The 17322-nt window shown below is 40.9% G+C and overlaps 1 protein-coding gene across 1 annotated transcript in view; it reads right to left on the bottom strand.

Moving 5' to 3' along the window:
• Positions 1-13105: 13105 nt before the first annotated feature.
• Positions 13106-17322, bottom strand: part of CLIC5 (chloride intracellular channel 5) — a 99470-nt gene continuing 95253 nt past the window's right edge. Inside the window, exon 6 of the mRNA XM_045543669.1 lies at positions 13106-16488. Coding sequence (XP_045399625.1) covers positions 16321-16488 — 168 coding nt within the window. The 3' untranslated portion in view covers positions 13106-16320. The remainder of the gene's footprint in view (positions 16489-17322) is intronic.

The following is a 17322-nucleotide window of genomic DNA, read 5'->3' on the forward strand; positions in this document are numbered from 1 at the left end:
AAAATTATAATACAAGTAAAGAAGGGGGCTGTAAACCTGAGGGGCAGGGAAGCCTCTGGGGGACCTAATTGTCACAGGATAGACTCTTTGAAGAGAGAAAAAAGGAGCGGGAGGAGGGAGAAAAATGACAAATGAACGTTAATGAATTGAATTTGCCAACACTTGCTGCTGATTCTAGGGTGGCTGGTTGAAGCAGGAGTGTGGTTAAAAGACAAGTGAACACAGCAGCTCCAGAATATAGTGCATGACCTGAACATGTCTGCAAGGTCCAAGTGGCAACAGGTTCTTCCTTGAGATTCCTTTCAGGCAATCATGGATTTGGCACAGGGGCACTTGGCTAGTTCTCAAAAAACGCAAATCAAAATGTCCCATTGTCCTGCCCTGAAGGGGAATGTTGGGTGTTCACAGAAGCAGCAGTCCAGGCAAGGAAACTGCAGTGAGAGCAGCTTCGGAGTCCTCCCCCACCCCCGGGGACCTGTGGGACTTGGAGCACAAAGCAGTTTGTAGTGAGATTTCACCTGGGAGCCCAGTGAGTGGGGCATTGCAGACCAAAGTTGCCCAGCAATCCTCCGTAGCCCAGGGTCATCTCCTTATCTAATGTTGGATAATGTGTAATGCAGGTTATGTTCTATTAATTACATTTCTTAATTTAATCTGTGGGAAGAGTCTGTTAACCAGTACTTCTAATATTCCTAGGGCTTTGAGGAAAGGGGGATGATGTTAACAACATTAAATTAACCACCTGGGGAAGTAAGTTCATGAACATTGAAGCTATTAGCTTTTTGTTTATACTTCTAAAGAATTATATATTTGCTAGCCAACACAGACATATAACTCTGTTTTCTCTTAATTTTTTTACAAATGGTGGCATGATACATGTATTTTACTACACCTATTCATATGTATGTAAAATGAGCTATGTACATATTTATTCATTACAGCATTGTTTGCAAAAGCAAAAATTTGGAAATAGTTTTAGTGTCCATGAAAAGGGGACTTATTAAGTTGAGGAATAGCTACACTGTGGAATTGGATGCAGCTGTAAAAAAAGAATGGGGATGATCCCTATGTACTTAGAATGAAAGATCTGTCTTAGTCTGTTAGGGCTGCTATAACAAAATGCCACAAACTGGGTGGCTTATGACCAGCAGAAACTTATTTTTCACAGTTCTGGAAGGCTGAGAAGTCCAAGATCAAGGTGCCAGCAGATCTGGTGTCTGGTGAGGGCCCTCTTCCTGGTTTGCAGGCAACTGTCTTCCCCTTGTATCCTCACGGCTAGAGAGCAAAGAGAGCATTTCTTTCCTGTCTGTTTTTATAAGGGCATTAATCCTATTCTGGAGTGCTCTACCTTCATGGCTTCACCACCTCCCAAAGGGCCCACCTGCTAATATCATCATACTGGGGATTAGGTTTCAGCATATGAATTTGGGGGAACACAGTCTATAGCAAGATCTCTAGGATACATTAAGTGAAAAATGTAAGATAGAGAACAATGTATATAGTATGTACTTTGGGGATAAAAGGGGGCAGTAAGGATATATACTTGTGTTTTCTTGCATCTGAATAAAGAACAACATGGAAGGAGTCAAAAGAAACTATTAAAGTCTTTATTTACAGAGGGTGAGGAAAGTGTGATGATCAGGGACAGGAAAGGGCGTGACACTTTCCAATATTTGCTGTGTTATAGTATTTTAATTTTTGAACCATGCAAATGTATTTCCTATTTAAAATAAAAAAAATAAAAAGAAAATTAATTAATTATGTATACATCCCCAGGGTCTGATAATCACATTTTCAGGAACCTGACCTACAAATATCTTCTATACATGTTCAAAGATACCTGAAAGGATGCATTATTTCAATAACAAAAAACTGGACATGACTTAAATATCTATTAAAAGTAGACTGATTAAGTTATGTTCATAGAGTGAAGCACTGTGTAGATGTTACAAAGAATGTGAAGCATGTATTACTATGGAAAGCTCTCCAAGATACATTAAGTAAAAAGTGCAAGATAAAAGAAATGCCCGTGTGAGAAATGTCTATGCAAGTCCTTTGCCCATTTTTTAGTAGGGTTGTATTCTTATTATTGAGTAGTTTGAGTCTCTTGTATATTATGGATATTAACTCATATCCGATGTATGATTTACGTATATTTTCTCCCAATTTGTGGGTTGTCTCTTCACTTTGTTATTTGCTGTGCAGAATCTTTTTTGTCTGATGCTATCCTGTTTGTCTATTTTTGCTTTCATTTCTCAAAAGAAGACATATATTAATAAATGGCCAAAAGACATGTGGAAAAATGCCCAATGTCTCTAATTATCAAATAAATGCAAATTAAAATCACAATGAGGTATCACTTCACACCTGTTAGACTGGCCGTTATCAGAAAGATGAAAGATCATCAGTGTTGGAGAGGATGTGGAGAAAAGGGTGTACGCTTGTACACTGTTTGTGGTACTGTAAATTAGAACGGCCATTTTGGAACACAGTATGGTGGCTCCTCGAAAGACTAAAAGCAGGATTACCATACGATCCAGTAATCCCCTACAGGGTATATTCCCCACCAAAATTGAAATCAGTATGCTGAAGAGATGTCTGCACTCTCATATTCATTGCAGCATTATTCACAATAGCCCCAAGATATGGAAACAACTTAAGTGTTCATCAATGGATGAATGGATTAAAAATGTGGTAAATAAACACAATAGAATACTATTCAGTCGTTAAAGAAAACCAGGAAATTCTGTCATTTGTGACAACATGTGTGAGCGTAGAGGACATTATATTAAGTGAAACAAGCCAGGCACAGAGAGACAAATACTGTATGATCTCACTTATGTGTGACATTTTAAAAAGTTGAAGTCATGAAAGTATAGAGTAGTGGTTACTTGGGGCTTGTTAGGGGTGAGGGGCAGGTGACTGGGGAAGTGGGAGACATTGATCAATGGATACAAAATTACAATTAGAAAGAACAAGTCCTGGTGATCTACTGTGAAGCACGATGCCTATAGCTAATAATAATGTATTATATATTTCAAAATAGCTGAAAGAGAGGATTGTATTCATTTTTTATTTTTTATTTTAATTATTATATGTATATAATAGTTGTCTTTACGAGGTCTATCCAGATAGTACCTAGCCATGTATCAACATGAAAAATATAGACATTTATTGAAGAAGATACAAGATACAAGACACATTGTACCTAGGACAATGACACCTCAGTCCCCTTCAAAGTAGGCACCTTGAGACCTCACACAGTTCTCAGAGAGTCTCTTAACCTAACCCATACCCATTCAACATTCTCAGGTGTTCTGCTTGTTGCAGGCCTTCCAGAACGTGGATCACTTTCAACAGATTCTCCACCGTCTTTGAAGTGTTTGTGCCACACTTCTATTTGCGCTGCACTCATTGTATCGTCCCCAAAAGCCTTCTAAATCATCCAAATAGTTTCCATGGAGGCATGTGTTCAAGCTTAACACAAAATTTGATGCAGATTTGTTGCTCTACTTGCTCAGTCACTTTGAATGCAATGGTCACACAGTACACAGGCTCATGTAATGGCGGGGGGTCTAGTGACCCACTGACTAGAACAGTGAAGTCGTCATTGTTCACACATGCGCATTCCAGTCACTCTCCTGGGCTGCCAGGTTACATCGATGCTGTGCAAATCGTTCTTGTTATATTAACAATGGCTGGATGCTTTCTGGACAGACCTCATATTTGTAGCATCCACGTGATGTTTTGATACAGGCATACAATGTGTAATAATCAAATCAGGGTAATTGGGGTATCCATCACTTCAAGGATTTATCATTTCTTTGTGTTAGGAATGTTCCAATTCCACTCTGCTAGTTATTTTAAAGTATAGCACAAGTTATTTTTAACTATAGTCACTTTGTTCTATCAATATTGTTTATTCTATCTAACTATATTTTTATTACCCATTAACCATCTCCACTTTATTCGCCCCTCCTTACTACCCTTCCCATCATCCTACTATCACCATGCAATCAATTGTTTTAATATTTAGCTCCCACATATGAGTAAGATAGTGCAAAATCTGTCTTTGCTTATTTCACTTAACTAATGTTTTCCAGTTCCATGCCTGTTGTTGCAAATGATAGGATTTCATTCTTTTTTATGGCTGAATAATATTTTGTTGTGTATATGTACCATATTTTCTATGTCCATTAATCCATTGACAAGACACTTAGGTTATTTCCAAATCTTGGCTATTGTGCATAGTGTTGCAATAAACATGGAGTGCAGATATCTTTTCAATATATTGATTTCATTTCTTTTGGATATATACCTAGCAGTGGGATTGCTGGGTCCTATGATAGTTCTATTTTTAGTTTTTTGAGGAATCTCCATACTGTTCCCCATAGTGATTGCACTAATTTACACTTTAATGATGTTGAACATTTTTTTATATACCTGCAGGCCATGTGTTTTCAGAAATGTCTATTCAGAACTTTTGCTTATTTTTAATCAGATTATTTGATTTTTTTCCTATTGAGTTGTTTGAGCTCCTTGTATATTCCAGTTATTAATCCTTTGCCAGATGGGTATTTTGCAAATATTTTCCCTCATTCTGTGGGTTGTTGCTTCACTTTGTTGATTGTTTCTGTCACTGTGAAGAAGATTTTTAGCTTGATGTGATCTCATTTGTCCATTTTGGCTTTGGTTGCCTGCGCTTTTGAGGTATTATTCAAGAATCATTGCCCAGACCAAATGTCCTAGAGCATTTCTCCAACGTTTTCTTTTAGTAGTTTCATAGTTTCAAGTCTTAGATGTAAGTCTTTCATCCATTTTGATTTGAAAAAGAGAGTACTTCAAATGTTCTCACCACAAAGAAATGATAAATATTTGAGGTAATGAATATGCTAATTGGCCTGATTTGATCATTCCATAATATGTGCATGTATCAAAATATCACATTGTGTCCCATAAATATATATAATTATTATTTGTCCTGTAAAAATTAAATTAAATTAAAAAAAGAAGTTGCAACAAAAGAAGTCACAAACCAAAAACACATTATTTTTGATAAAATAAATAGGATCCATGCATATATACTCACCCACATATACTATATTCTTGCGAAGAAAAAAAAGAACATGCACATGCCATGTGACATATGTGTAAGTGTGTATATGCATGGAAAATTTCTGGAAGTAAATATAAGAACTTGTTAACAGTGGTGGCCTCTGGGAAGGGGGTGAGAATGTTTGGGGTAGGAAAGTTGCCTACTTTTCATTATAATGTCTTTTGAATTACATGACTTTTACTGTGTGAATGTTTTTCTTTTTAATTAAAAATATTTATAAATAAATAAATGTACATCTGTACAATGAAAATTTTGCACCTTTAAAATAAACAACTGAGAAAACTTTATATACCTATACAGAACAGTCTCCAAGATACTTTATTAAGAAATTTATATTTTTAATTTTAATGGCTTAAGGGTTTCCCATATTATGTGCTACCTGGTTCACATTCTATCTGGTGATCAACTCACAGTGCTTTTCATTGCTTTGGGTTTGATCATATTACATTGCTGTCTTTCTGACTGAGGAGTGCTACTTTTTTGTATTAATCTGTCTTCTTTACCTTAAGACTTGATATTAGTCTTTGGGTTGAAATCTGAACTCTTACTAGCTTATGAACATGAGCAACTGCTGTGGGCGTCAGACTCCATCTATAAGTAAAAAATAGAATACATTACAAGAATGTTGAAACACTGTGAGATCATGTAACTATGCACTACATAGCATGTAAGGACCCAAGGGCAGGCATTCAACATGGTGGCTGTCACCACTGTTAATATTCTTTGTGACATGGCAGTTGAAACTGCAGGACGAAGTGACCACAACTTGGTTTTGCACCAGGAGAGGCAAGGTTTTGTGTATCAGGGCCAACAATGTTCCAGAGGAAGCCCAGCATTTGGCTGGTCTTTTTGGCCACAGTAGCCTTAGACCAATATTTCAAAGAATTGGCTGCTAATGACAGTTCAGAATTTGTCATTCTGTAGGAGCATGGTGGAGTTTGTTCTTGTCTGTATGGAAGCATCTCGCTGCCCCTCTTAGGGAAGCTTATTCCATCTTGCAACCATCTTTTACCCAGTGGCTTCACACTCAGGACACCTCTTGTTGCCGTCTGCTGCCTATTTGTGTTTGAGTCCATATTTATGAACAATGTCTTTCAAAAGAGCAAGTGAAATGTCCATGTTGTCTTTCTTCACCTTCAGAGTTAAAAAGAAAAATAACTGCCTCTCCATGTTTTCTCCATTTTGTCTCTCAGTGTAACTCTGGGTCAAGTGTTCTCACCGATTATCTAGTTGGCTTTCTGCCTTGATGCATTTATAGGGTCTTTTATTATTGACTTTGGAGCTCCTTGCAAGGTACTGCAAAAAAACATTTTAAAATAGTCTCCAGTGGGTAGTTTACATTTTGACTGCTCCTTTCATTATCCTCCCAACACCCTTATATAGTTCCCTTTTCTAGAATTAAATAACCACATGATAGCATTTGGGCTCCATGTCTCTTTTGGATGTTGAACTTGGCCCTGTTGTGGTCTTTATTATTAGTGGTTCAGCTAGAGTCTCATGCTCTTTCACATTCATCACTTTCCTGCTAGTTTTTGTTTTCATGTTATATGGCATCTTGATAATTAAGGGCCAGATATTTAGTGCCATCTTGGTTTGTTGGGTTTTTTTTTTTTTTTTTTTTTTTTGAGAATTCCTTTAAGAATCACTGACAATGTGTTAAGAGATGGTGCTCACACAGTTGTGTGATGCATGGGAATGTGGTGGTTAAAGGGAAAGATTCAAGACCAACATTTTCCAAAAGCTCTTTGGTTCCAGGTGAATGTAAACTCTCAGATGGATGTGGTGGTACATACCTGTATTCTCAGCTAACCAGGAGGCTGAGGGAGGACTATTACTTGAGCCCAAGAATTTGAGGCCAGCCTAGGAAACATAGCAATAACCTGTTGCTTAAAAAAAAAAAAAAAAGTCTCCTTCCACCATTAATTAATTTAAGGCTGAAGATCTGCCTACCTCTTGGGTCTAATTTTAGAGGCCATATTACTTTGAAGACCATTACTCTAGAAGTAGAGACCTGGATTTCAGGTTCTCTTACTTCACTGTCCTGTATCACACCTCCACACATCCTAGGGCAAGGCCTGCAAACTCCCCATCTTTCTCTTCACTCATCCACACCCATCTTCCCCAAGGACAGCCTGATCTTGCTCTGAAGGCCCAGAGCTCAATGAATGGTAAGAATTTCTGGTAGAAAATCTCTCTTCACAAGTCCAGTACTAATGTGTCCAAAGCTATAAGTCAGAGAGGACCCCCTGCCCCACACATACACAGCCCTTCCCATATATGTCCTTGCTACTCCTGAGACTATACTGGCAGGCCATACTTGGGTTTGGTCTAGGAAGGCAATACTTTTGTGGCCTAAAGTAAGGAATCTTTTCTTTTTCAATTTTCTCATGTTTTAAAGAAAAAAAAAATCTATGGTTTTTTTTATTCTACTTCAAAATATACCAAGAAGTGCAAAGGGAAACAACAACTGCCACAGACTCAGTTCATATGCATCTCATTCCATGATGTGGCAGTCTCATAGATGTGTAGTGGCTAAGTTGCAGGGGGAGACACTAGCACACTTCCATATGAGAGAGAGAGAGTCTACAGGCAAAAACTAAAGTGGAATTGTGCACTTTGGAAAGATCTTCAACAAGTGGATCAATAGATAACCATGAGGTATGGTTTCACTTAGCAAGGTAAGAAGAATTGAAAAATGATAAAACCCAAGACTAGCATTGATGTTAGAAAATAAGCACTCATATTCTGCTGGTGAAAGAATAAGTTGGAGCAATCTGGAGGCACATTTAGCAATCTATATCCGGAGCCTTAAAATAGGCATTCCTTTTGACTCAGCAATTTCACCTCCAGAAATCTGTTCTAAGGGAAAAATGAAGATAGTGAAGAATCTAGCTAATTGGTACCTCTTAAAATAGCATGGATTGTAAGAGTAAAAAATTAGAACAACCCTAAAGGCCAAATAATAGGGGACTGGTTAAATGGATTATGATACACAAGAATAATTCTATGGATAAGAAGGGGCATGGAAAGATGTTCATGATATGTGAGTGAAAAAAATCCCATTAAAAAGCTGTAAGTAGAGTATTGGCTGACAATTCTCAAAAAGACTGATAGAAAAACTTGTTGACAAAGAAAAGCTAAGTTTATAACATTTCCTTGGCAGAGTTTTAGTAGTATATCAGAAGGAGTAATTCAGAGGAGGGTATTTAGAGGGTTTTAGGCCAGAGCTGAGTGATTATAAGGTGGGTCTTGAAGGGCAAGGAACTGGTTGGGACTGGGTAGAGTTTATGACATCATAGCTTTGAACTGGTGGGCACAGTAAAATGAGGTCTTAAGCAATTATTGTTGAGCAAGTTGTTGGCCTTGGCAAGTAAGCAAATATTTCCTGGAGCAAGCAGCAAGTTATTTTGTCTCGTCCTAGTATATCGTTAGGCACAGAAACAGGAAAATACAGCTTGGCTCAGAATTGTTTATCACAGAGACAGGAGAGTACATTGGGTTTAGTTCTCAATATTTGCCCCTTTTTTGTATAAAAAAGTATTCATATTTATATTCATATCTCACTAGAAAAGGTCTAGGAAGATAATTATTTACCGATTAAAAGTGGTTATCTCTGGGTGGAAGGATTACTGGCATAATTCAATTTTTTCTTTTTTGCTTATCTGTATTTTCAAATTTTTTCCTGGTGAACATATTTTCAGGAAAAAGATATGTATTTGTTTAACCCTTATTTAGCCAGATAATTACAGGACTATAGAATCCAGAATCACCCTCACCTCAAAACTTTGAATCCATTTCTAAACCTAACACCTAATCTAGGAACAATTTTGTGGCCAGTTTGTAACTGACTAAATTATTACCTAATCAGAACCATGCGACACAACAAGGATTTAGGTAGCTTTTCATTTTTTCCACCAAACAGATAGATGCTTATAGACTGTTTTAGAATCCATTCTTCAGAAGTATCTTGGGAGCATAATTAACTAACACAGACACCTACTTTCTCTCCTCAGCTCTCTGTTATCACTCCATTTTTCAGAATTATGGTACAGTGGGTGTCAGGGACAAGAAGGAAAGGAAGAGTGAGATCCCTGGTGAACCCAGAAGTCTGCAATACTGTCTCAGGATCTCTCCAGTCAACCACTAATAAATATTTTTGAGCATCTAATATTTTCTGAATGCTAGAGAAGTTGAGGCATGGCACAAAAATTGGATAATCTACATTCCATCTCTTAAGGGAGCTTAGTTTTTAATTGGAGGAAGGGTAATGAGGCATCACTAACACACAGGAAACGATTTCAGACAGATACAAAAAAGGTGTAAAACCAAGCACTGCTCCACACATGGAGTAATACTTGATTCTACACTGGTCTCTGTTATGATATCTGTATCATGCATCTCGAGTAGTCTAGACTCCAAGGCCTATATAAATTTGGAGATAAGAAAGTTTGGGGCATTGAGATATTCTAGTTAAAGGAAGGTTGAACGGAAACTTCTTTTTTTTTAATTTCTATATTTTTTATTGAAAATCTTCCCAAAATTTGACTCTGCGTTACTTTCTACATAAATAATTGCAGCTTAATGAATCTAATTGCAGGGCCTCAGGGTCACGTTTATTGCGTATAGATGTAGATTTCACTGAAGGTAGTTAAAAAGAGATGAGATTGATATGATGTCCATTGACTCCAAGGCATAGCCTTCAATGTACTTCAAAAGAAAAAACCCACATAGACAAGTACCTAATACCCATGTATTTTCCAATTGGTTGAAATGTCATTCCACTTGACATAACCCTTTATTGCCAATGCATAGTCTTCAGCGGAGGTTGTACAATCTCATAGACAAAGGGCCTTCATAACTCCCTTCAGGAAACAGAGGCCCAGAAAGGAGCCTTTCTCAAGGTTGCTCAGTCATCTAATGATGGGCCAGGATTAGAATTCCGATCTCCTTGTTTTCCATCCTGAGCTTCCTACCTCTCCAGTCTGATACTCCATGCCTTTCCCCACGGGTGAAACTTACTGGGGACTCTAGGTATCTTAGCTACTAGACATAAAATAAAAGAAACACAGCTCACAGCACCTTTGAGTATAATGAGATGCTCTCATTTGCAAAGGCACTTTTTGGAAGCTTCTCTGGAATAGGACTCAGTTCTCCTCAAGGCCAGGCATGGTCATTGCCATGCTATGCCCTTTGGTTTCTTCATAGCGTGGTTAAGGCAACCAAGACACAGAGAGACGACGTCTTCCATGCTGCCAGCCTCAGCCAGCCGTGGAGCAGACCCCCTGCATTCAAACAACGGAAGCGTGGGGCACCTCCGGGGTGAGCAGTCTGATGACCTAACTGGCTATTCAAAACAACAACCAACTTGGCTAATATACCACTCAGAATGCCTTTGGCCACTTGTGGGGAATAACACCAAACCCACCCTCAAACAATCTGGGATGCATTACAGAACAGGAAATCCAGAGTGAAGACCAGTTTCAGGGTTTGTTGATTTAGCAACTCTGTGGTCTCATCAAGGACCCAGGTTCTGTCCCTGTTTCTTGCTGCGTTTTGCAGTGTGTTGCCCATGCCCTGAGGCTGGCCCCTCACGGTCCCCAGGGGTGGCAGCACTTCCAGGCCTCATACCCACATCCAGAGGCAGTGACTTCATGAAGTCACTTTCTTAAGAACAAGAGGATCTTTCTCAGAAATTCCTGAACAAATCTACCCTCACAGTCCCGTGTGAAACTGGTCAGGAGCTTACTCAAACCAACCACAGTCGGGAGGACACTTCAGATGTCTGTGACTTACTCCTGGAAATGGGGCTGGATTCACTCTCACCTGAGTCACAGGAGGGTGGTAGGATGTGTTTAGGGTGGGGAGTAGGGAGGAGTGGGGCGGTGGACTCCTGACCCAACCAGAGCTCTGCTGGGGGAAGATGGGGAGCCAGGATGGTGGGATGACCGTCACCCACCTGTAGCCCCTGCTACACCTGCCCTGAGCTCCAGGCTGCCCCTCCCATCAGGAATCACCCTGGAGTCAGCTGTTCATCCCTTCAAGGTAACGAGACACTGTCCTGACAGAGTCTGGAGGACTTAGGAGACTCATCGAGGTCTTCATCCAACGTTATGTTCGCTTCGAGGGGGACTTTGAACTTATTGGGGACTCTGGGAACCCTGACCCAGGGTCAGTGATGTGGTTTAAGGGTGGCATTTCAGGCTGAGGATGCTAAAGCCACCAAGAGCCACCAGTAGACTGATATTTTAAGGTACTTTTTAGATAACACCTAGACTGTCAATGTTGGCCTACCCCAGTATGACAATATATATAGGAAATGAGAAACATGGAAGGGCATCAGTATAATTTTTTACCTAGCCCATGTACTATGAAAGAATTTTTAGCCTTGATAAAAAAATTTTGGCTTTTGGATGGCTGGTTCATAAGCTTTTTGCTTTTCCTTTTCTTCTTCCTCCTTTTTTATTTGTTTTTGATTTTTAAAAAGAATGAACATATTTTCTTTTATCATGGGAAGATAAATAACCTTTATGTGGAAAAAGAGGTATTTTATACTTATCATTTAAAACAGCACAGGAAATCCCTACCTCAAATGAGAAGTCTGATGACCACTTTTGTAATATTTGAAAATAAACCAACTTTATTTGAATCTGTCAATACCAATCATGACTGGAAAGCAAATTTATAACTGGATCAGATTCATGAGGAAAACACTCAGCAATATCTTCATTAAAAGGCATTTTATGTTCATTAAGGCTTAAAAGCAAGTCTTGATATTTTATCACCACAGTTGAAGGTCTTAAGAAAAGCAAGTAACCATCACTTGGAGTGTCTTTATAAAATGAAATGCTTGCTCTTTTACAAAAGCTAGGCATCTTTTGCTAAAATTAGTTAACTCTCCAGCTTATGAAATGGGATAACCAGGTGCCCAGGAAAGTAAGACAAATTCAAACATCAGCTGAATATTTTATATTTTAAATATATGCACAGTCAATATTATGGAATCTTAACTCTACACAAAATACCTTAGATGATTGGATCCTTAAAAGTATGTTTTGTCAAAAAACAGATTGCTTTTATAGAAATACAGATTGGCCCAAACCTTATGTTGAGGCAATATTTTATTTATTTTTGGTTGCGTGGGGAATTGGATCTATTTCCTTATATAACATTAAGTGAAATTATGCACCCTTTGGATCCTACCTAATTATGAGATGAAAGCATCTTGAAAAAAAGCTGGGAGCAGAATATTGACGCGAGGAGAAGAATGTGCATGGACAAGGCGGGCACCCATTGTCTGATCTGAATGGAGAAGAGCAAGGGATAGAAGACAATTGGCTGTGTGCAGGAGGTCCTGTTCACTTAAGTTCTCCTAACAAAATAGGGGTGCTTCACATGCACACTTCTTTCTCTAACGCTTTCTTAGGATTCTTTTTGAAGTCCTGTCAAAAAAATAAGAAAGCGATCCCTTGGGAATCATTGAACTTAGTTTTAACCAAGAATTTTCCAAGCAGGGCGACACCAGCATCTCGATTCACTATACAGTTGAGATGGCTCCTGGCCAGGGCATTGAGGTGAATCACAGAAGCACCTACTGGATACCTGCTGCTTCTGGATCAATTTAATTTTAGACACAGACCTCTCACAGTGATGGTGAAAGTCCTTACTAGATAGACCTGCACCTTCCTGTCTCTGCCTCCCTCTTAATTCTATTTGTCCAGGTCTTGACACTTCTTGGGACTCTCAGATGGTTAAGGTCTATTCCAGGCACGATCCATCTTGTGACAATTCTAAGATGCTTGGTGTTATGTGTCTGCAGAGTGGCCATGGGGCACAGGTGCTGTGAAGAGCTTCTGTTGTTTCATTTGGCAGGTGCCTGAAAACGCAGCACAGGAAACCTTGCTCTTGGCGTGGCCTTTTTCTGATGAAAGATCAAGATCCTTGCTGGCCCCACTAGCACAAGAAGGGAACACCAAGGAAGGTGCCATTTTCTGGGAAACTAAACCTAGTTTGGGATCATGTGGCCAAATAGGACGATTGACTGCATTTTTGACTTTTCAACTCGTTTTTTTGGTGCCAGTAGCTACATCCCTTGTTTAAAAGATAGTCATACTCAGGTCTGTGATTCTGAATTCATCAGGCATTTGACTTTCTTTGCCAGGAGATGAAGAAACTATATTCTGGATCAATCAAGAGTTTACGTATCCAGTTCATCTCTTATAGTTATTAAAATCTTATTCAATATCTTCTCTCTGGACCCACCTAAGAGGCAGGCAGAACTAAATAGATGGGTAAATTCAACTCAACTCAATCATTGTGAGTTGACTCTTGCTTCCGTGTCTGGCACCCACTAACCTACCCCCCCAAAAAAAGTGACTTGGAAGTTGAAGGGAAGAAATCAATACAAAATAAAATAGGTTCTCAACACAAATAAATCCCCTTTCTGTGCCACGAAAATGCTTTCTGAGGGATCAGTATTCATTCAGGATCAATTACAAGGATAGCTCCTGTCCTAAAACTCTGGAGTGTGGGTCCACACTGCAAATCCTTCAGTGCTCCCTGAGTTGGTTCTTGGGACACATAAGGACCTCAGCACACAGATGCTGTGCTCTGCATGTGACAAGCCGTAACTGAAGTTCAGAGAGACTGAAAAATCCGGAGAAAAATCTCTTTTGGAAAAAAAAAATAGAAGGTCATATTATTAATATTATTATTTGAATATACTATGCTAAATCTGGGTCATAAGATATAACTCTTAGTCAACAGTCACTTGCATTATATGCTAATCTACTGCTGAAATATAAAGATATTTCTGAATTAAGTACCCAGAAGTGCCTCCCTTCTGTAACTCCTCCCCCTCTTTTAAATGGTTATAAATGAGCATACAACACCCCCCCCTCAGTGCCTAAATATTGTTATTTATGTAAAACTAGCTCAACCACAGAAGGAACATCTAGAAACAACAATATTGATTCTGTTTGGCCTGTTTGTTTTTAAAGACTCGCCGGTTGCTGAATGCTGGATATCAAATCCGAGCCCCTAGCATCCTGCCAACTCCTCTGGGGTGCAGCTGCTCCACCTGGAGCCCCGGCCTGTTTTCCCCGACGCGGTTGGCGATGCTTCACAGATGTGTTTCAAGAACAGCCCAACTGTGCGTCTCAGGAAAGTAAACTGCCTCTTAGGTCATCCGCCTGTGCTGTAAATTTGGAAAAGGATTTCTGAGTACAACAGGATTTCACACTAATTAAAAGGCCTTCGGGATCGTTCGAGCCCTCATCCCCCGAGAGGCCCGTTTGGGGCTTTTCCCTACAGTCGAAAGGCCCTGTTTCCTCACCAGTTCTCCCTTTTAAACATCTCCAGGGGCAAAGTTTCCAGGGAGACCTGAAAAGGTTCCGTTAGAGGTGAAAATGAATCAACTCATTCTGCCTTTTCAAAGCTTTCTCGGGCTTATAAAATGTCCTACTGAGAAGTTTCCTCTTCCTCCGTGGGCTACAGGAGCCCTTCTGCTTCCTCTCCCCAGTTTTGATCAATGGGTCACTTTTTTTCTCCAGAGATCCCTGGAGGCCGGGAGGACCAGGGAGTGCTTGGGTTAGAGTTTGTTGATGTTTCTACGGAAAGGACCCGTGCTGTCCGGCCCTCTCTGAGAAATGAGCCAAGTCCAGGGGCTTTCCGGCACTTGGGCGCCTCACCCGCTACCAACAGGCGACACAGAAGGAGGGGCTGTTGAAGGTGGGGGCCCGTGGCGGGCACCTTTTCGCTCAGGGCATTCCCTGGGAGACGGAGCTGATGATTAGTTCATTTTTCTTAGTTTCCTCTAAGCAGGTCCCTGCACTCGGGCCGGGTAAACTTCTAAGGAGGTGAAACTCAAGCAGAATAACTAAAGAGTGAAATATTAGCTTAAAAAAAAAAATCCTCTTTTTTCATCTGGCAGTTGAGTCTGTTGGTAGGAAAATTAACTCAGGTCAGTACCTATTTTTCTTCCCATTCACACCACATGGTTTCCCGGTCAGAAAGGCCCGTGGACTTTCTTCCTAAGGTGTCCCATGATCGTGCCACCTCCTGAGTGTATCTCTCGCCCATCAGAGGCTGCAGCTGGCTCAGCCGGGAGCGGCCGCCTGAGAGCACCCAACGGGTAGACCCGCGTTCGGGAGCAACTTGGAGATCCCGGAAGACATTTTTGGCCAATTCTTAGGTTTTTACTGAAAGGTGGGTAGTTACATGACATCACCAGTGCAAGACTTAGATAAAGAAGACTGAGGACCAGGGAACATCGGACCTCATAAAGAACTCCTTTACCTTCTTCACCCACCCCTCCTCCTCCCACCCCCATCTGCTTTCTCGTAGAGCAAAACTCTCGTCCGTAAGCACAGTCAAATGCAGGCGTGCAATCTCCACAGAAACAGCTACTCCTCAGCAAGCAACCCCCTGGCAGGTAGACCCCCGTGGGCCTTTTGGCATCGGCACTGCCTCCCTCCCTTCCCATTCCCGGTCACTCCAGTTTGGAATTGCATCCCCATTTCCTTTCCTGGCAAGGCCCGGGCAGTGTGAAACTCAGGGGCAGCGGTGGCCAGGTGCACAAGAGCACTGCGACATTCCCAGCACTGCAGCACATGGACAATGTGTCTGAAGTGACCTTCCAACCTGGCCTTCAGCGCCCAATGACAGAAATGCTGGAAGTAGCGAGTGACTGAAGGTGTGTCTGCCAGATACCCAAAAGGTCCACAGCCAGCTCGGTCCTCCCGCCCTCACTCCCTCTGTCTCTCCTACAGGGCAGTGGGTCTCTTTCAATAAGAATGAAGATGGCATTTGTCCTTGACCTTGCAGATACCGACAGAGAGGAGGGTGGAGGAGGAGCTGGCGTTGCATGTTTCTAAAGCATCTGAGAAGGCATTTTGATGTTGGCAGAAGGGGCCAGTGGCAATCCCACGTGTGTGCTCTGTAACACTGACTGACCCCAAACACACTGAGCACGGATCGAGCGGGCAGGCGGAGAGGTGGCCCGTGTCTGTCATTTCTGCTTGCCGGCTTCCTGCACGAGGAGGCCGGGCATGGGGCTGACCTCCGTGAAAGACAGCAGGCTGGCGTTCCCATGATGCCAGATTGAAAAAGTGTTTCCTGAGGCAATGAGGAAGAGGAGTCTGTGAAGCCGGAGTTCTGTGGGAGCAGCTGAGTCCTTCTGCAGCGGGGGTGGGGCGCGACGGCTGTGCTCAGGATTGGCTGAGGCGCTTGGCGACATCGGCGTAGGCCAGCTCGATCTCTTGGTCGGCTGCACAGGTGTTGGTGAACTCGTCCCGGGCGTAGGCATTCTTGAGGTACCGCCACAGGCCTGTCATCTCAGCCGGGAAATCATAGTTGCGGTATTTCTTGGCCACAATCTAAAACAGTGGTGGTAGGACAGAGGGGGTGTGAAGACATGAAACAAACCATTAGAAAGGGTGAGGGACCCGCCCAGTGTGTGTGCACAGCAGGAAAACCTCCATGCATCACAACAGGTCATCAGCAAAATGTTTGTAGTGCAAGGAGGCACTGCCCGCCTTCATTTTATTATTTTATTTTACTTTAATTTTTTTAAGTAAGTATAATTTGCCCTTTGACCTAGTGGGTCCACTTCTAGGAATTTTTCCTTATGAAATAATCATTGTTGTACACAAAGACTTAGCTGCACAATTATGATCCCAGAACTATTTTGAGTAGCAGAAAATTGAGCACAGCACCAATGTCCAAGAATATGTGACTAGGTAAGTACATTACTGTGCATAAATACAATGGCATGCTGGAGGGTCACTAGAAATGACGCTGCCTAGGGAATCCAGTGATCTGGAAAACTCTTCAAGACAGACTATTACATTTCAAGTGGAAGTATAATGCATTTGGAGAAATGTGTAGGATGATTAGAAGTATATATACTGATACATTACCAATGGTTATGTCTAATTGATAGAATTATAGATAATTTTTCTTCTTTCCTTTATCCACTTTGTTTTACATAAGTGCTCTTATTTATAGAAATTAAAAAAACACATAAAAAGTAAGTTAGATGTTGGAAAGTATATGTAGGTTCAAGTTATGATGTGGGAGTGAGCAAATAGTGGTTTCTATTCCCTCCCTGGTTTGCCACACAGGGGGATGTAGACGCGCAGAGTTCTGGGGAAGTGGCATTTGTGTTGAGAGAAACAGAGGCATTGTGGTTAAAAACAGGCTCTGGATCC

Source organism: Lemur catta, chromosome 2, assembly GCF_020740605.2.
Source record: "Lemur catta isolate mLemCat1 chromosome 2, mLemCat1.pri, whole genome shotgun sequence".
NCBI classification, from domain to species: domain Eukaryota; kingdom Metazoa; phylum Chordata; class Mammalia; order Primates; family Lemuridae; genus Lemur; species Lemur catta.